Below are 20,752 nucleotides of genomic sequence, written 5' to 3' on the forward strand. Positions count from 1 at the left end.
TGAAAAAGACTTGGCACATATTTCTCCAGAGTTACATAAAAGACTCATTGCCACTTTTAAACTGCTTTTCTACAAATTTGATGGCTAGTTTGGATAATTTTTTTCTGCTAATTAAATTAAATCATTTAATAATTTTATTCATATTTACCCAGTCTAATATTCAAATGACGCTCATCATCTGTAACTTCTACTCGTGGCAAAATAAAATCTGTTAGAGGGCAGACACTTTCGTCCACAGGACTTCACCTGACTAAGATTGAACTCTTTACAAAATTACCAAAGTAAATTTGAAATGACAAGCATACATTTGGGGTTTTTTAATAAAACATTTAGACATGTGATAGCAATCAGAAAAGCATAAGAAGTGATGAATAAACGCAGAGGACAGGGGAACTGCAACATTTACAAAAACATAACATGAGCCATTAAAAATAAGCTTCAAAGTTGGATCTTTTTGATCTCTTTTTTTCTGAAAACAATTTTTCAAACTGAAAATCAAACCAACAAATCTGGTCGCCAGTCGATGTTACAGCCCATCATCCAAATCTGTGTCATAAACTTCCCGAAGTGTTAAGACATTACAGACATGAAAAAGGAGAGTTTGTGGTGAAGAGTCACATCAAAAATGACAATTACCAACAAAGAAACATTACAGGAACTTAAAGGTAATTAGAAAAAAACAAAAACAAAACAAGTGAAAAAAGTGCCAGGTGTGCTGCTAACAAACATTCACGATTAGCACAATAAATACACTGACCCCGACAGTACAAAAAAAAACAAAAAAACTCTTGTACCGCTAGTGTTTGTCATATCATTCTCACATTAGTTTTATTATAAGGAGGAGGAAGGCCTTTTCAATAAGATATAGTCATTTTCTTTTGCACCATTAAAACAAAACCTTACATAGCATGGTTCATAAACAAGTTGTTTTAAAAAAAAAAGAACATTTCTCATAACCCACTATTTGTGTTCATTCAGTCCAACATGTTCCGAAGTAACGTCCACTGCACTTAAGTCCAAACTGTAGTGCTGCGTTTGCTACAGAATAATAAATAAATAAATAAATCACAAAAAAATTACTTTCACAGAATATAAAAAGAAGGGAAATAAACAATATGGGAGAGTAATGTCCAGGTTTTCATGTATGACGACACTTTAAATATTGCCCACGAAGAAGTTTCAGCAGATGAAGCACATACGGATTTAAGTTACTGAGGTTGTAAACTGGAGATCACAGCGAGGTTCAAGCAGTAAACGACTAAAAAAGCAACAGGATTGACATTGGCCTTTTATTCAGGAAGTGAGAAGTTAAATTGGGGAAATACTTACGTCGAACAACTTGAGGTCGAAAACGTCCGAGACTACACAGAAAAGGTAACAGCTCGGTTAAAACCCCCCGTCTGTTTCTAAAAACAAATCAGAGGGAATTCATGTACTGGTGTCTTTGCACCACATTAATAAATGCAAAGACAAAATCAACAGACTTGAGAACCAAGCCTAGACTATAGTGAGAGTTTCAAACCAACCTTCGGCTTGGTTGAAAGTTTTTTTTTTCTCCAAATCACACATCTACAAAAAACACAGAAACCACATCTGTCGAAGCTCTGACTAAACATTTTGAGAGATCTGAAAATGTTTAAATACTTCCAAACTATAGTGAATATTAGCATTGGTTTTCGAGCCCTCCCAGTTTAAATGAGAGAGAAAATTTTCCACCATAGTGCTTCTTAGTAAACCTACAAAACAGGACAGTACTGTGCTGTGGATTATCAGGAAAACATGAAATTGCATTATTACTGAAGACTGCAATAATATCAATTGCAATTAAATGTTTTTCTTACAACTCCACTCTGTCTGTATGCACAGCTTTATGCAGCTTGTTGTCTCATCTCAGCTACATGATGTGTTATTATAGAAAGCAGTTTTGGCATTAATAATCAATTTGCAGTTCCATTTGGTGACCACTAGATAATGTTAAGAGCCCCACCTGGCAGTTATTTAGTGACTACTACCCGCTAAATAAACTTAATAAACAAAACTCGAATAAAAAAAAAAAATCTAAGAGCAGCGTTACTAATTCTACACCAATAGAAGTTTGATAAGCAACACCAGATGTTTAACTAACACCTGGCTGCACCACACTTTTTGAACACCAAGTGGTTCCTATTGAGCATCTGTTGACATTCATAAGTCATTCAGAAGTATGCAGCAACACTAAATAATATGCAGGTGGCACCTTTAAGGTGGTTTATTACATGCCAGATGGTGCTGCAAAGCACATAATTAAGTCCAAATATGGCTTTCTATAAAATGAAGAACAGAAAGCCTAGAGACGGGGAGCTTGTTTTATTCTATTGCTTACTTGACATTTAAATAACACTGACGCTCAATGTTTTTAAGGTTTTTATCCTTAATTAGACAGTTTAAAGTCTCCAAGAGCCAGCTCTTGATTAAAGCTGTTCTTTCCTCTTGCCCAACTAAGAGCTGGTGAGATAGCTCCGGTTTATAGGTAGTAGTGCATGTGAAGGAGAAAACGCAAACAAACACGCAAATAACTGGTGCTATCAGTTCTACACTGGATCCATTTGTGTTTCCACGAATGTAAGGGTTTTTTTTACAGTTTAGAATAAAGTTTTCAACTGGAGTATTATTTGTCTTCTGACATCTAGTACCAATTGCACAATTCTAAAAGCGTCCACACAGATCGCGATCCAATGGAAAACGTGAACATTCCTCATTTTGTATTAAAATATATATTATTAGGCAAAGGACAGAAACTATGGAATCCCATCTTTTCTTTGGCAGCACTGTGAGGGTGGAACACTCCAGTCATAAATGTAGGATAACCGCAGCTTGACCTCCTCTTTGCAGAGCCTCCCATCTCGCTGCAGAGTCTGGTGTTTCTCCAACATGTCCTCCAAACTCTGCTTGTGCGTCACCAGGTATTTGTTGTTGCAACCTCGCGACTTGTACTCCGTGTCGAAGCGCGGGTCGTGCGTCCGCCGAACATCCACCGGTGCCAGCCAGGCGCCCAGTGACACGTCCTCACTCTGCCATATCTTGAGGTAGCCCGCGTTAAGATGCACGTAGCGTACCAGGTCTGATGAGAGAATGTAACCCCCGCCCAGGGCATAGGGCAGGTAATAATCACAGAGGTCCCAAGAGCTTTCGCGCCACTTCCCAGCTGATTTCACACGGCCTCTCCCTGAAAAGAAACCCCAGTACAACTTGCTTGGCTCTTTCCCCTTCAGCTCCTCTTTAAGGAGGTCCAAGCGAGCAAATGTGTCGTCGTCCGCTTTGAAGACAAACTTAAAGTCCACATTCTGGTCCAGCCAGGAGTACATGTGCAGCAGCTTTAGTGTCAGGTTCTCATAAGAATCCCGCAGATCAGGCAGTAAGAGCAAGTCTTTGTGCCGTCCTTGCTCCGTGTTCAGATTCTGAAGGTCTTCGCTGGAAAGGCCCTGAGTTCCAACCACGAACATGGCCAGAACATCAGAGTCACGTTTGGCAAGCCAGGTGCTGCGGATAATGCTCCTGCGTTCTGTGTACTTGGGTCCTGTTGTGATGAGGACCACGAGAAATGCTGACAAGTCTTTCGAAGAGGACACAGGATTCTGGTGGTCTTGACGGAACTGCAAAGACTTGGTGTGAGGAGCAAAGCCCGGAGGATCCAGGTGACCCTGTTTTAGAGTTTCTGATGTACATTTGGCCAAGAAGACAAGGACAACGGCAAAACTGCATACAGTACCAATGACCAGAGCCGTCTTATGGCGACATATCAGACGGAAGAGATTCATGTTGCTGAGTGTGGGAAGAGGAAAACAAATATTTGTCAGTGTTTTTTTAATTCTACAAACCTATTTGATTATGTAATATTCCTCATAACATTTCGCAAACAGATTATTGCTAATGTTACTGATAAGAACAAAGATCTGGACAAAGAAAGAAAGGCAATGTTTGCAAAGGGCTGCACCTGGTTAATGAATATCCAGGTATATCTGACTTGAAGTATTTATTTGTTCACACATATGACAGACTCAAACTAATACTCAGAGGTAAAGGGTTAATATGCATTAATTCAAGTCATTCCTTACTTATGTTAACTTGATTTTCTCTGCCTGTTTTCTGTTCATTTGTCTAGTTTAAATACAATAGTTTGCAATAAATATCAGCCTTCCGATAAGGAATCGGCAAAAACAGCAGACTGCTGGACAGATGGATGAATAAATGGACATAAATGTTTGGCTGCAAAGATGGATAAACATATGGAGAAATGACATCATTAAGGGGTGGAAAGCTCAATAAAGGTATTGACAGATGGACAGACAACAAGGACAACCATTTGGATGCAAAGACGCACAAATGGCTGGATGGATAAATATGTAAATAGATGAATGGATGATACAACAATGGATGACAGACAAATGAATGCACAGATGAATGATTAAATAAAAAATGGATAGATGGATGGGTGGATAAAAGAAGTTGACGATTAATTGTTGGATAAATGAGTAAATCTAAGGAAAAATGAGTAAACACATGTTTCAGTTAATTTGGTAGACCCATGAATGGGTGGATGAACTTGAAAACGCCAAAATCGCAGCCCACATTTGTCCAGACCGTGTGGGAAACTGTAATAAAACCCATAACATTAAATGCACTTAAGGATGACTCTGTTCTTTTGACTATAATAACGGTGCAGATTAGCATGATGCTAGTAAACAGCCTACCCATCTGCTGAACAGGGCACCCCGATGACACATGAATTGGGTCACCAGATATCATATAGAGGCTTACTCGTTTACCTTTGCTGGGTTAAAGGAGCACCGTCCCTTGAATGATGCAGGCAGGTCGGGCCACGGAAAGCAGCTGTGCACGGCTAGCGTTACCTACCCGGATAAAACCATCTGCGCACTTTGTGAGCACTCTACGCGGACAGCAGACACACACAGCCTGTTCATGTTGGTCTGACCAGGGAATGGATCAGGCTCAATCACAAGGGTTACTATAAATAGGTTAGAAGGGAGATTTTGTGATATGATGTGACCATCTTCAGTCTTGATCTGAATCAGTTCTGGGTGGCTCTGTGGAAGAGGAAGCGGAAGTGAAGCGCCCCCCGCCGTGAGTGAGTGAAATTAAAAACACAGAAAGACAATTTTTAAATGCATACATGGTAGAATACATTTCAATAAATGTAACTTTTTAATTTACTTGGAACCCCCCCCTCCCCCCTGACAAATATACAAGTATGAATTATAACATTTTATTATTACAAAAGAAAATGACCACATAACTAAGTGTTGAAAATAACTATGAATCTTTGCGTTGTACTTATACACGCGTGTTATTTTCTTTTGTTCTTTCATTATGTATCTGAAGACAAGAGAAGCCAGGGAATAAACATAAAATAACAACGACAGTTGCAGACTGGCACATGCGCATTAAGACCCAGATTTTACTTTCGGAGGCACACCGGATGTTATGTGTAGACATTCCAAAATGAAAGCCCACAGCTGGATTTTGACTGTTGAAACAAGGTATGAAAAATTGAAACAATGAAAAATAATTTTCTTACTGTTTGAAATTGTTGCTTGATATATATGATTTTTGAGTCCCAGGCTGAACTCGTTACTTCCTCAGAGTGATCCTTGATTTAGGGGAAAAAACAGTGGGTAAATTGATTAATCAAATAATAATAATAATAATAATAATAATAATAATAATAATAATAAAAAAAACTAATCCAACCTAAAAAAGATATTACAAGTATGCTGGGAAAATAAAATACTGGTGAAATTAGGTAGTATTTGTAAAATATGAACAATGTTAAGGGAGTTTCAAAATTTCAATATTGTTTACCTTCATTTTTCTTTCACTCCGATGTTCTCGTTTGGCTTGCTGTCAAAACGCGAACATCGGAAAATACACTGGTCGCACTTGTCAACTTTCTTTGGAATGCATGTTTTGTTCAATTCTATGATTTATTTATTTTTATCTGTTCATTTGGTAATTTGAGGATATCAGAGAAAATTTATTTTGAAAGGTCAAACAGGAAGTTTTGCATTTCGTAGGTCTCCTTGGCTGTCATGGCGCTATCGGTCGCTAAAGTCCATCATATGTAAGGAAAACGATGGCCTCGTTGTAGTAAAGCAGTCGTATACTATATAGTAATTCGACTTGACGTTCAAAACTTTCACTGATCCGAACATGTAAGGTTTATTCTCCGATTTATGATAGCTAACTGCCGTAACGTCAGACTGTAGCAGCAGCAGCATAAGATGATGACGGATCGGGGCACCGGTTGGATTGCTCTGACATGTCCAGTCACTCTCGCCATCTTTCTACTAATTATTACTTCACATGTGGTGCAACCGACTAATGAGTTTGACCCGTATAAAGTCCTGGGGGTCAGCAGGAGGGCCAGTCACGTAGAAATTAAGCGGGCATATAAAAACCTGGCCAGAGAATGGTGAGTAACACAAGTGTGTGAGAGGCCATTAGTTTGTATTGTGGGTGTGTGTCATGTTCTACAAAAACCGGTGTCAATAATTGCTGATCATTTACCACTAAATATGTTTCATTTGGCTTAATATATGCTATAGTTTATGATGTCTTTTCTTTAGGCACCCAGACAAGAACAAGGACCCCAGTGCTGCAGATACGTTTATTAAGATTTCCAAATCATACGAGGTGAGTTGAAGAAATATTATACAGGCTACACAACTGCTTGCTGTCATATCTTCTTTTCAGCTCCACTATATCATTAATGAAATCATGAGTATAAAAACAATCTCCTTTCACTTCTGTTTTTACTCACAGATCCTGTCAAATGAGGAGCGACGGTCCAACTTTGACCGCTATGGGCAGATGGATGAAAACCAGCCTTTCGGACAGTCACAACATCATGGGTTCCGCCACTTTGACAACAGCTTCTACTTTGATGAATCTTTTTTCCATTTTCCCAGGTATTGTAGTTATTGTTGTTGTTAATAATGCAAAGGAGATGGGTGCAGCTACAGAGTAGAACCTACCCCAAAATAACCAATAAAGTATCTAAAAATATATCAACTTACTAAAAAATAATTATTCCCAAAAAAATGGGCTCTTACTTTACTAAGATAAGATGGGAGGGAAAATGTGTAAAGATCAAAGTTAGTCCACCCCTGCAAACTCCTTATAACGTGCATGCATGTAGATATTCTTGATTTTGCAGAGCTTCTTGTTGGCAAACCCTATCAAAAACACTTCTGTCTGGTTCCAGGTCCAGAGACTTTGCAGACAGCAAGTATATGCTGCACCATGCTCAGTTTAACAACGACATTCTCCCAGACAGCTACAAGAGGCCGTACCTGATCAAAGTGACTTCTGAGTGGTGCTTTGCCTGCATCCACATCGAGCCAGTGTGGAAGGAGACGGTGCTAGAGCTGGAACCTTTGGGTACGGCTTTGAGTATTTTTAAAAACGTAACAATACTCTACGCCACATGTGTCAAACTCAAAGCCTGGGTGCCAAATCTGGCCCGCCGTCTCTTTTTAAGTGGCCCTATAGACTCCAAAATACATCAATAACTCCCTCCAGTTTTTCACAAACCTGCAAAATTCACACAAACTCAACAGATCCCCACATTTTTTTTTTAAATTTTTGCTGCAGATTTCTCTCAAAATTGACCAAAAACATTGAAACATTGCTACCTCAGCCTTACATCCTGTCAAGTCATAGTTTGTGATTGATGCAGCGATTAAGAAAAAGTCACATTTAACATCATATATTAGCGCAAACATCATAAAAATTCCTTACAAATATTTCTAAATTAGCACAACAAGATCTGTGATTTTGATTGCAAAAAAAAACAGAAAAAAGCATAAAATCCTGGATGGACTGATTGGTGTGAAAAGATGTTCAATATTATTTAATTTTAAGAAACACTTATTGAATGCAGACACAAACAACTGTTTTAAATCGGTTTTATCAATACATTCTCACACAACAGACCCTTTTAAGAACAGTCAGATTTTTGATATGGCCCAAAATGAGTTTGTCACCCGTGCTCTACGTTTAGTGGTTAAACTGATTTAGATCACTGATTACACATTCTGCCAACAGAGTAATTTAAATGTGCCTTTAATTCTCTATTTAAAATTGTTTTAGTTGCTATAAAGCAGCGAATATTAAACATATCAAAGCCTGCAAAGTTGTCTTGGTTTCAAATAAATCTATCCAATAAATAAGTGGATCATATCTCGACTGATTTTTGCACCAACCTTAAAAATATTCCTTTATTAGGCTTTGTTGATAAGGAAACAAGGCCTATATGTTTATGTGTAATAAAATATCTAAAATAAAGGAAACCTCAAAGGGGACCAGCACTTTTTCACAGGTTTCTATGCGTGAGTAAATTGGCAGCTCCACTAGTGGTGATCGTGATTTGCCTTGATCAAATAAACATATTCCTGAAACTTCCTTCTTTGAATATATGACATGGATTTGACTGTCAAATTTTTGTGGGGTCATACTTATATGAGCAGTTCACTTCAGATATGTCAAATTTATACAATTGTATCCATTGACCATGTTTGTTTGTTTGTTTTTTTACCTCATTGTATCATTGTTTATGTCAATGTTGAATCAGGCGTGGGTATCGGCATCGTGGACGTGGGTTCTGAGCGTCGTCTGGCCAACCAGCTGGGAGCTTATCGGGCTCCCTCCATCATTGGGCTGGTGAACGGCAGGATGACCTTCTTCCACCAGCATGTGGTACGGGAGCACCTGCGACAGTTTGTGGAGGATCTGCTGCCTCACAACCTGGTGGAGAGGGTAACTGCATTTTCATTTCACCTTTACAAAGGTTTCTCTGGAGTTACAGCCTGACAGCTGCTTCTGTAGTTGATTCCTTTTTCATGCAAATAGTCACACTAGGGATACAGTGGCTTTGTCCTTTAATTAGTATTTAGCAAACTGAGGTGTAAATACACGGCAGAGGGTCAAACACACCTCCTTTCTATTGCCTGTTGTTATCCTGTTTCCAACACTTGTCTTTCTTTCACTAACTTCTATGATGTTCTCTTACAGATCAATGACAACAACTATCAGGCTTTTCTTGACCGGTGGCATGTGGAAAATAAACCCAGTCTGCTGCTATTTGACCAAGTTCCTGTTGTGCCTCTTCTTTATAAGGTAAAGGCATCTGGTCAACTTTAGACATGTGAAAGTGCATTATTAACCTACACATTTATCATGAATTTCTCATCACCCAGGCAACATTTATCTCTATGGAAACATCACAGTTTGACCATTTTTAATAGCATCTCCAACAGGATTAAAAACCTTACATAAATCAAGAACAAATACTTTCTTTAGATTATATTTGTTATTGACAGTTCAGATTCTCTATGTCATCATAAAATCTTTTACATTCTACAGAATTAAGTTTAAGCCCTTAAAATATCTTAAATAAATCTCTTTCTTGATTTGTGTATTGCTTCTGTCCTATATAGTTATTCTATATGCTGCAGCTGCGATATATCCTGCTGAGGATCTGGATTTAATTACACTGTCAAATAACAATCAGAGTGAATAACTTTGCTCCTGATGTTAGCTAATTGTTCCTTTGTTAAAAATGATTTAACGGATTTATTGCAATTTACACTCTTGGTGTCTTTACAGTATCCAGTGTGCTGCAGCAATCCCAATTTTCATTAACTTTTGAGAATAAATCAGAAAGCAGTGCTGTTAGATTACCTGTAAATGTGAAACCATTCAGATTAAAATCTAAAAACACCATCTTAAGTTGACAAAGTTACATTAAATTTGATTAAGTAGCCATGTTAAACGGAACTTAGTAAGCTATTAAGATGACTTTAATTGTTCAATTGTTATTCATGAAATGTAAGTCCTGAATTTGAATCACAATGGTAAATGGTCTTAAATAGTTTAATATGTCCCTTACTGATACCTAAAGAAATGGTTTAAAGAAAAAATGGAAATGTGACCACAACAGTGTGGTAATTTTTTATTTAGTGGTGCAAAACATTTGACCAAAGACTGAAGCTAAAAAATCCTGAAATATTTTTATAAGAAGCAAGAGAATTTTGTCTATTCATGTTTTCTAACATCATTTCTTTCTATTCGATCTTATCATCCTTCAGTTGACAGCTTTTGCCTTTAGACACTACATTCGCTTTGGCTACGTGGATCAAGGTGCAACGCCCAACACTAAGCTGCTGCGGCAGTTCAACATCAACACCTACGCTCCCACCATGCTGCTGTTTAAGGAGGACACAGAGAAGCCTGTAGACATCATCCAGGTACAACTTGTGTTCTCTGAAGTCCAGGGCCCTTCCCTATTAAAAAGATGTTTCATTTTTTGATTTAAATTTTGAACTCCTCTTGCCGTTTGTTTCTTCCAGGCCAGGGGGATGAAGAAGCAGCTCATGGACGAGTTTGTTACGAACAACAAGTTCCTACAGGTGCCACGGCTTGTCAACCAGCAGCTTTTTGATGAACTGTGTCCCGTTAAGCAGTTCCACCGACGGAGGAAGTAAGAAAAATTAGCAGATTGTTGTTGTCATAGTATATTTTGTAGATGACTTGATTAAACTCCTTTTTACAAAATTTTTCTGCCCCTTCTACACTTCTTCTCTACATACAAATTATGTTTGGGCGAGACAGAAATTAAAATTCTAAAATAATTTTTAAAATTATTATTGTGTCCATCAGTTTTCAAATCTTTTCACTGGTGTCAAGTTTATTTTAGATGTCTTAGAATAGTTTTCCTGCCAGAAAGTGAACCTCTACTATAATGTCCGATTGCGGTTTCTAGCAGATATTCTTCCTGTATTGCTCTTCATTTGGCTTCATTCTGTGGATCTCTGTCAGAGATATTGTTTCATAACCTAACCCTAGTTTAAACTTGTACCATGTGTTTTTTGTATTTTTTCAGGTATTGTGTGCTGCTTATCACTGGTGAGGATGAAGCCTTCCTCCCAGGCAACAAGGCTTTTGTGGACTTTGCCACTGTTAACAAAAAAGACATCCTACGCTTCACATACGTCTACCAACGTCAGCAGCAGCCTCTCTGTCAGGCGCTACTACCCAACCAGGCTGCCGCCTTCCCTCAGGTCGGTTCAAGCACAAAAATCCACAAACACCAAGTACAAGATGAACTTTTTTATTTTTTCTCCCTGCACTCCCCCAACCCCCACTGACGGCGCGCAAAATGTTGAAGTCGTATAGGATTCGTTGTTTCAGATTACAGACATGCGACGCGCAATGTGCCGCGCCGCCTCGGTTTAAAAGTGTTCTCCGATAACACTTGACAGGTGGTGATTCTGGAAAGGCGGAGTCAGGCGGGCAGGGTGCTGTTCCGCTCCGTGAGCAGCGGCTGGAACGGCAGCCAGGAGGACAAGTACCGGCTCCACGAGCAGCTGGAGCTGCTGCAGAAAGACCCCACCTACCTGAGCTCAGACACAACCTTACCGGAACTCAACAACGAGATGGCTCCGGTAAGTCGCAGACAACCGAGCGCAGTTTGGAGACAGAAAGCTGTTTCTTTTTTTCTTTTTTTTTGCCTTGCAGTCCTGTTTAATTTTTAATGCCTGCATTTTTTTTGTGTGTCTGTGTGTTTTTGATTTTTTCTCCAGATTTTTATTATTCAGTGGATGAATGCTGCGTATGATTACATCCTTCAAATATATGATGGCCTTCTATACTCAAACTGGTAAGACAGTACTCCCTCAGGAAGCTGCAGAATGTGATGGAAAAAGAGATCAACGGTGTTTGTTGAAACAAGATCGGATGCTGCTTTAAGATCTGCGTTGGTCCTTATTTAGTCTGTCCTGTTAAAGCTGCAGTGCTCCTCTTTGAAAGTTATACAACAACTAGTGACTGTATTGGCAATGCAGTGTCTTTTTATGGGAGTGCTATTGGGGTGAATCAACAAATACACCTGTGTCTGGGAATTTTAGTACATTTTTAAAAATAATATTTATATTTTTCCCTACTTCTAGGCGAGAGATGATGCCTATCCTGTCCTTGATCTTCTCAGCTCTCTTCATTCTTTTTGGTACTGTAATAATTCAGGCTTTCAGGTGAGTCTTAAATCAAATGCAATCAGTTGAATGAGTGTGCAGAAATCTAACCTCCTAGTTCATGGCTAGAAGAACTTTCACCTCTCATTCTCTCGTTTGCTGTTGCTCACAGTGAGCCAAGCGAGAGCAAACCTCAGAAACCGAAGGCAAAGGAGCAAAACGCAACTCAAACAGAGGATGATGCATCAAGCAGAGCAAATACCTCGAGGTAATGCAGTAAGTTGAAATGAGCACAAGATGGACCCAATATCTGAGACATCTTGCATATCTCGTGTGAATATCTGTAATGATGTACTGGGATTAGTAACTCCTAGTCTCAGACTAGCCCCTACAGAGCATGCCTGCACACAACTGGCTAAATTATTTTCAGCTGGTCAGTTTTACATCAACATATTTTTGGTTTAATTTCCATGACTGCTTATATTAGCTCTCACTGTAATTTTATCTCTCCAATCAATCTCTCCAAGTCCAATCAATGCAAGAAAGACCTCGCAAGATGATTCCTGTCACGCTCAGCTGGAATTCTGATTTAGCAGATCTTCACAAAACAATAAAACATTTGCCACTATATTGAGGCTAGGTTTTATACACAATATTGAAATTGATTTATTTTATTTTTTTGACCATTTTTCAGGTTTTGATAAGTTTGGAAAAAAGAAAATTGAGAAATGTTTAATTTTAAAGACTTCTTTCTTCGATTTCAAGGAAAAAATGTAGTGATTCTTAATAAATTCAGTTTTTTGCATTAGGCATTTTAGTTGCATTATTTATCTTTGCTTTACCACATCTCTTTTTTTTAATTAATTGAGTAAATGTACATTCAAAAAAGGGAAAAATTGATAATTTCACTTCTTTCTGGACTTTAGACAACTTCATATTCTGGTTAAGCTGGGCTTGAAAAGTGCTAATTTTGAAATGTTTATAAGCAAAATACTTTACTTTAAAAGGCAAAGAATTCACAGTCATTCTTATTTGGCAAATACAAATAAAGTTTAAAATTTTGCTATAAAAATTGTCTGAATTAGTCCAGATGTACAAAATGTTCACCATGACTAAAATAAGATCTATAGACTTTAATAAATTTATACTTTCTACTTGGATTCATACTTTTAATTAAAAAATTGATTAGAGTTTCTATGAACTTTCTAACTAGTCAGTGGCTTTTTGTTTTAACGGATGATAAATATGATGTGACACAGAACTCATATTTAACATTCAAACACACACAGTGAGCAGAAAGGTAGAAAAAATGTAAAAAAAAAAAATCCAAAGCTGTACTCCAACAAAGCGAGGAGTACCAAGGTCACCAGGTCACCTTGACAACCATTAGATACGCTACACATACCAAGTAGTGTGAGTGACATGCCAGAAACCTTTGCTTTTAGTCCTGCAGTCACAGACACAAATCTGTTGCAAAACTCCACTGGGACTTTAATTGGAACTATGTGCTTCGAGCTTCCTCTGCAATAATCACTAGAGTTTTGTTTTTCATGAACTAAAAGCTTGAGTGGTGGAGGATCTGTGATGCTGTGGGCCTGTCAAAGTACTTGGTGTCATAAACTCTATGAAATTCCAGATTTAAAATTAAATCGGGTAGAACTGACTAAAAAGAAAAAGTGGAATTATTTTTTTTAAATAATGTTTTTGTACACATCCCTACATGTAGCACACCTGTATCCCTTTCAAAGGAAGCACCAAATATTCCCAAAGTATGGAGTTCCTAGCCTCATCTAGGCTGTTGTTCTCCAGTTAACTCTCCTCTCCTCTTGTTGTTTCGTAGCCGTCCTCCAAGGAAGGACTTTGTGGAAGTGACAGAGCTAACAGACGTCACCTACACCAGCAACCTGGTAAAACTGAGACCGGGTCACATCAACGTTGTGCTGGTGCTCACCAACGCCTCCAAGAATGCTCTGCTCAGAAAGTTTGCAAAGGAGGTTTTCTCTTTCTCTGGGTGAGTCTAATAAGATCCATCTGCTGTGTTAAGAAGTGGCCCATAATTCCTGTTGTTTATGCTGAAATTGCTGTCCTACTTCAGCACTCAGACCCTCCACTTCTCCTTCCTCAACGCGGATAAGCACCATCATTGGATGCCTTCGCTCCTTCGCTCCGCCTGTCCTGCCTGGCCGAGCGAAAGCCACTCGGACGACGAGGAGTCCTTAGACTACACGGGCCACGTCCTGGCCCTCAACGGGCACAAGAAATATTTTTGTCTCTTCAGACCCGTCTTCACCGGGGACGACCCCAACGACTCGTCGTCTGACTCCTCCGACTGCAAGAGGAAATCACGGTCCAGATCCAGGTCCAGCTCCCACTCCCGCTCTCGTTCTCACTCCAGGGAAGACGGAGCCGTCCCCAAGAGAGGCTCGAGCAGGGCCACGAGCATAGAGGTCCACCACAAGCTGGACAGGCTGGGGTTGTGGATGGAACGGCTCATGGAGGGCACCCTGCCCAGGTTGTACGTCTCGTCGTGGCCTACGCTGAGCGATGCCTCCAGCGCCTTCTCCGCAGAGAGCTGAGGTCAGAGAAAAGAACAGCTGCACCTTCTGTTTTGTTTTTTTTTCCCTCCTGAACAAAGAAAGCTGCAGAGCAACCATGTTGTTTTCAAATAACTGTTGACGTTCTGTGTAGCGGTGCACTGATCTGTTGGTGAGCAGCAACACCTTGTCCATATTGCTTCGTCATATTCACAGTCTGGATGAATCACAATGCTGGAGATGTTAGCTGTGTCTAGCCCTGTCTGAAATTGGAAATTTATTTGTTTATATGTATTTTGTTATGCCATTGTGTACCATAGGTTTGATTTATAAATCTCTGTCATAATTACATGGGATGAAAATCCTCCAGTAACATCTGTCGAAATGATTTGGTGCAGACACACCTGGCTCAATCAGACCCAGATACAAGCACTGCTTTCATCACACCCAAATGCACTTGAACATAAACGCAAGAGCAAAAAAGAACTAAATAACAAAAAAAAAAACAAGTAAAAGAGATCAGTAAAAGAGTTCTGAGAAAAGTCCTTGCACGATAATGAAAAAGCTTCCAGAGGCAAGAAAGATCTTCTGCTTATACAAATACTATTCCTTATATACAGGAGATGTACATTCAGCCTGTATGTTGGGTTATAGAGCCAGGGTTGGCTATTTAATGTCCAAAACATCCAATCCAGGACCTATATACTTGGGATGCATTTTTTGGACTAAAATCAGTTCCAGCAGCAAGAAAAATGTGTGAGCCTATCTTTAAATATTTATTGTTGCATTAAGAAGCCATCTAAATGCTGAAACTCAAGAGAATATGTAAAAAAATCAAGAAGCAGATTATGGGTACAATCCAGTCCTGTCATTTCTTTTCTCTTTTTCTGCCACATCAGCTACAGAAACGTCTCTGGTAAAGAGAGTTTCATTTTCTTCATAATTACCAGTTTATCTGTAGAGAAAAGGCAGACACGGTACATGGCTTTTTGTGTGTGCACATGTTTTCTTCATCTGACCCCAGGAGTTTGATCCTCTGCTGTCTCTTATTTATTAGGTGAAGTCATTCAGTGTGTGGCATTTTTTGCATTACTTAAATTATTTAGACACGCACCAAACCTCTGAAATGCACCTCAAGTTTAGAAGCTTTTAAAAAAAAAAAAGACTTTTTCAGCATGGGGCCTGAAGGAATAGAGTTAGGCTCAGAATTATTCATACACCTGGCAGACTTCAAACTCCCAAGAACTTTTTATTTAGCACATGTTGAAAATTACTTAAGCCATTACTTGATCAGTGATAAAGCCTTTAGTGGTTTTTCAGCAATCAAACGCTCCTTAAAATTCATGAATCTTACAGATCCCAGTCAAACGCTGCCTCAATGCTAAGCAGTTATTACATCCAGTCAGAGGAAACATGTTTGCCAAATGCTTCTTTAAATCTACCAGATACACTTTTCAGTTTAATCACAACTTCTTCTCCCTCCCCCCTTAATTTTCTAGCTGATGGAATTTTAAACTTTGAAACTGCTTCAAGAGATTTTAAACATCAAATAGGGATATTTGGAAATGTTCATTTAAAAACTGAAAATATTTTTTGTCACATTTGGGAGAAGCAGTCAGAACCTATTATTCTGTCTTTCTTTAAATCTTAACCTTTAACCTCAAATGTGTAAGCTTCAAGTAGGTAGACTCAAAAAACGCTGCTGGATAATTTTTTTATTTACACTTCTTAAATGTTTCACTTTTCCTGATAATTGATTCCTTAACTATTAATAATCCTTTGCTGCTCAAGAAATAATATTTGCTGTACACTGAAGCCTAAATATTCTTTTCTGGTCTAACTATAGAAAATGAAAGATTACTCATTTTCAGAAAATGTTTATTTATTAAAATGTGTGCATCAATTTCTGTTTTTGCTTCTTGGAACTAATAAATATTTTTATCTACATTAACAGGGCATCAGTTGTTTTTGAGTCAGTGGCGCAAAACTGAAAACAAATCTCTGTTCATATTTTTATAATGTGGATATAGAACATTTAACTATTGTTTGTTAGCAGAAAACACAAAAATGGGTATTAATCATACATATAACTGCTGCTAAACATGTGGTGTTTACTGTTAAAGGTGTGTGCAAAACAACAACAAAAACACTTTTAAGTGAATTTCTTTTATTGCAGTACAGTAGCTTCACTGAAACTTTTAGAGAAACTCAACTAATATTTTATTTTCATTAGACATTTAATTATTTAAAGTAGTATGTTGTATCTTAGATTCCCAACATGAAAAAACATGAGAACATGCTATTCAAATTAGGCAAATTTATGTTAAGCTCCATAAGTCAGGGTTCTAATGGCTCCAAAAAATAACAACTCACCTTTAAACATAAGGGAGGTAAAGACCAACACACATTTTTCAGTTTGAGATTATGCTATTGCAACTAGATATGCTTCTGTTCTATAGATTTGTTTCTCTTTTTTTAAATTATACTTCAAAGATGACAATAAATGTGGAGAAGACTGTGTATATGCTAAAACAGAGTGCATCTCATTTTGTTTCTGTAAATTAACTTGTCATATTATCCAAACTCAGTGATTGCTGGGAATGTTGGACACCTTCTTCTTGCACAGGTCATCGGGGCCAAAAGAGCGGGGCAGTAGCTCGTCCACAGTCATCTTCTCGTACGACTTATCGATCTTTGTAAGATAAACCTCCCATTTACACCCAAACTGTAGTTGGAAGAATACAAAGATAAGAATAAATACTTTTTCTTTTTTATCTAAACATTATATCTTTCTATCTTAGATGGTTCATTCACAACTTCATAATAATATGCCATGTGCAACTCAATTACTCAGCAGTATATGTAGTGCATGTACGTATATATCTTTTTGTATATTTACCCTCAAACTAACATGTACTGCCTGGAGACAGAAAAAAAACAGGTATAGATAGTACAAAAACACATCATACCTCTCTCATGACTTGTCTGCAGGCTCCACATGGGGAGATGAACTCTTTCTCCATATCACTGAAAGATCAGAAGGAACAATTTCCTTTAAACTAGAATAAATGCATTTCCTCTGAAAATGCAGTGTGGCTGCTGTATTCTTGATGTAAAGCAGGAACACTTGTTGAAGAGTAAAAATAACCATCAATATTAAAAGAGAAGAGCTGCACTGTAGCGCAGTTGGTAGAATTGTTGCCTTGCAGGAAGAAGCTCCTGGGTTCGATTCCAGGCCCGGGGTTCATTGTTCTTTCCAAATTCTCCCTAGGTGTGAGTGTGTGTGTGTGTGTGTGCATGGTTGTTTGTCCTGTCTGTCTCTGTGTTGCCCTGTGACAGACTGTCCAGGGTGTACCCCGCCTCTCTCCCGGAACGTTAGCTGGAGATAGTAACAGCACCCCTCCCGACCCCACTAGGGACCAGGGTGTACAGAAAATGGATGGATGGATTAAAAGAGAAAAAAGAGGATATAACTATGGAAAAATGAACTCTAAGTATCATGTTTAGGTGTTAGATAGTATGGAAAAGTGAGGTCGGTGCAGTAGAGCACTCAGGTTATAGCAGAAGGCCTCAGAAGTTATTTCAGAGATAAAATATGTTTATAATACTAACATCTAAATGGCATGTGCCAGCAATAGTTTAAATGCTAATCTTGGCTAATATAAAGATATAAGCTTATTAGCTATGAACATCAGATGTTACTATGCTATGGTTGGGTAGCATTAGCTAGCATGCTAATAAAAGCTAGTTATCCTACACTAAAAGCAGTTTTTAAGCTACCATAAGCTTAAATGCTTAATGTATTGCTAATAGGAGTGAATATTAGCTTTGTGCTAATGGTACTTATTCTTAATGGTTGTGCTAATACACTAGGAAAAACTAATATGCAAATTTTAGGACGTTAGCTAACATTAGCAACTGTGTTCAGCTAATATGAAGACCTTAATATCCTTAAGAGTTAATATTAGGTTATGTTAGCTATGTTAGCATTGACTTACTTTACTTCCTTAATATAGACAGGTATTGAATATTTGGGTAAGAAAGAGTAAAATTTTTCATGAATATCAATTTAGTTAGTCGTGAATGACTAACTAAAGTCTCTGGTTTGGTCTGTTAAATTAGTGAGCTGATTGCCAACTTAAAGCCTCCAAAGTCTTTATGGAGATGTCTGGTGGTCGCTCATGGTAGTTTGCATACATTAATAAATTTCTCTTTATTATTAAGAAGATATGAGTACATGAGAAGAGCTTTCCATTCTAGTCTATAGGAAATTTAACCTCTGATTACAATGAAAATGATTATTAGACTTGCTGTAAGTTTAAAAAATGTTTCCATTGACGTTTCAGGAGAGAATTTGTATTGTATTGGTCACAATGAGAGACAATGACTCAGATTTAGCTGGATAGTGTCACTGGGTAGAGAGGGCTTTTTTCTGGGAATGTATAATGTTATTACCAAACTTGTGGGAAACTGTGTTATTGTTTATGCATTTTGATGTGCAAAAAGAAAAGCAATGTGAAGTGACTCATGGATTGGTAATTCAGAAGTGTCTACAGGACAAATTCCTGTCCTGGGTGAATTCCAGACATCAATCAAAAGCGCTAGTTACCTGGCGATGGCAATGGCAATGAAGTCTTTGTAACCTTCTGACACGGCCTTTGCAATGACATTTCTTTCAGCACACACTCCCAGGTTGTAACATGCATTCTCCACATTGCAACCTGACAGAGGCACAAACAGACATAATGAGTGATCCTGTAAAGAGACCCACTACAGGTTAAAAGAGCTGGCTTATTTACTTATTCAGGTCTTTTCAAACAGTGGCTCTCTGGGTCTTTGGACTCACAGCTGTTTGCTTGTCATTCACCTCACCACCCTTCACCCCAGCCCCTCATGTGATGAAAACAGGTGACTTGTCAAGCTTTGTGCTGTCCAGCAATGCTGACAGGACACCTGTGTCCGTGTACAAGGTGAGGTTGACACAGATTGCATCTATATCATTAAACGGTAGCATATGATTCTGTCAGATGGACTTATGATGTCCTGTCACCTGGGAGGATTATTGATTGATAGGCTGGATTGTAATCCTTTCCTCTGAATTTTCCACATAGTTAACTCTTAGGTAACAATTAACATTATTTAGCAGCATCAGCTTCAGAACAAACCTACATATGTGCCGATTAGATTATGAATAGGGCATCTTATCCCAGAAGTCAGAACTGATTTGGCTGAGTCAGACTGCATAACACTGAACACAATGTACTTATAGTTTTTCAGACTCCTGAAACCCAGTCATAAGCAATGCTACCAGTTTTCTGTTTGATTCTGTTAAAATCAAATTCAACCTCTGTTCATCCTATTTTCTCTTCTCAGTTGTCCACGCCCACAGCTTACCTGTAAAGACACGGCCGTCTCGAGTCTTGAGTGCAGCTCCCACTCTAAATTTGCTGTAGGGAGAGTAAGAAAACTTTTTGGCCTCGTGGGACTGATGGATCAGTTCATTAACTTCCACCTGTGACAAGTGCCTTTGGTCCATCCTGCGTTCTTTATTTTGTTGGCTTGGTTTTGAGCATCTAAATGAGAATGATGTGGCTCTGCTTTAAATGTGAAAAGGACAGAGGGAAAAGGGGTGAGGGTGCAGTCATACAGCCAATCGTTTGCTCGGAAACCAACCCAACATGGCGTCATGGAGAAAAGGGGAGGTGGTTTTAATACGCAATAAGGGACAATTATAGCAAAATATTCTTGGACGAGTCTTCTGAACTTTGATGTGAGTTGTTTCATGCAAATCTTCCCATTCCAGTTCTGGTTGTGTATTTGTGTTGTGCATTTGAATAGGACTTTTCATTGGCCTTTTTTTACAGACTATAAAAACGTATGTGAATATTTTTGAAAGGTGCTCGTGTCCACATGGAGCTCAATGTGAGCAAAATGACATAAAAGGGCAAATAAACGGTTACAAGTGGTTTTGATTTGTTCTGCGTTATTTTAGCTTTATTATGTGCACTAAAGCCGCTGAATGTTCAATAAAAGTTGGAATAATTTCCCTTTTTTATTTTGTGAGTATACATCACAATATTTACAGCAAGCATCAGTCATCAAATGGGGCAAAATATTTAATAAAGTATTTAACAAACTATGACTCTTACCGCTACAGTTATGTAGAATTAAATTAATTGTCTAATATCAAAT

At 38.3% G+C, this 20,752-nt stretch overlaps 3 protein-coding genes across 3 annotated transcripts; 1 reads left to right on the forward strand and 2 right to left on the reverse strand.

The window, feature by feature from the left end:
* Positions 1–302: 302 nt before the first annotated feature.
* On the reverse strand, positions 303–5,104 carry b3galt6 (UDP-Gal:betaGal beta 1,3-galactosyltransferase polypeptide 6). Its single transcript, XM_028003911.1, has 2 exons — positions 4,806–5,104; positions 303–3,801 (listed from the first exon to the last, which is right to left on the reverse strand). Exon 2 carries the CDS (start codon positions 3,795–3,797, stop codon positions 2,778–2,780), a length of 1,020 nt encoding a protein of 339 aa, XP_027859712.1. The 5' UTR covers positions 3,798–3,801; positions 4,806–5,104; the 3' UTR covers positions 303–2,777.
* A 948-nt stretch (positions 5,105–6,052) lies between these two features.
* dnajc16l (DnaJ (Hsp40) homolog, subfamily C, member 16 like) lies at positions 6,053–15,394 on the forward strand. The gene is made up of 15 exons (XM_028003228.1): positions 6,053–6,469; positions 6,624–6,690; positions 6,820–6,965; positions 7,262–7,437; positions 8,630–8,814; positions 9,070–9,174; positions 10,146–10,304; positions 10,407–10,537; positions 10,940–11,117; positions 11,319–11,501; positions 11,640–11,716; positions 12,006–12,086; positions 12,199–12,294; positions 13,867–14,037; positions 14,122–15,394. The coding sequence occupies exons 1-15, from the start codon at positions 6,279–6,281 to the stop codon at positions 14,600–14,602; spliced, it is 2,427 nt and encodes an 808-aa protein (XP_027859029.1). The 5' UTR covers positions 6,053–6,278; the 3' UTR covers positions 14,603–15,394.
* A 799-nt stretch (positions 15,395–16,193) lies between these two features.
* On the reverse strand, positions 16,194–20,185 carry cdab (cytidine deaminase b). The gene is made up of 4 exons (XM_028003231.1): positions 19,955–20,185; positions 19,170–19,281; positions 17,530–17,587; positions 16,194–17,285 (listed from the first exon to the last, which is right to left on the reverse strand). Exons 1-4 carry the CDS (start codon positions 20,094–20,096, stop codon positions 17,145–17,147), a joined length of 453 nt encoding a protein of 150 aa, XP_027859032.1. The 5' UTR covers positions 20,097–20,185; the 3' UTR covers positions 16,194–17,144.
* Between the last annotated feature and the right edge of the window lie 567 nt (positions 20,186–20,752).

The sequence above is a fragment of the Xiphophorus couchianus genome, chromosome 20, assembly GCF_001444195.1.
Source record: "Xiphophorus couchianus chromosome 20, X_couchianus-1.0, whole genome shotgun sequence".
Classification (NCBI taxonomy): Eukaryota; Metazoa; Chordata; class Actinopteri; order Cyprinodontiformes; family Poeciliidae; genus Xiphophorus; species Xiphophorus couchianus.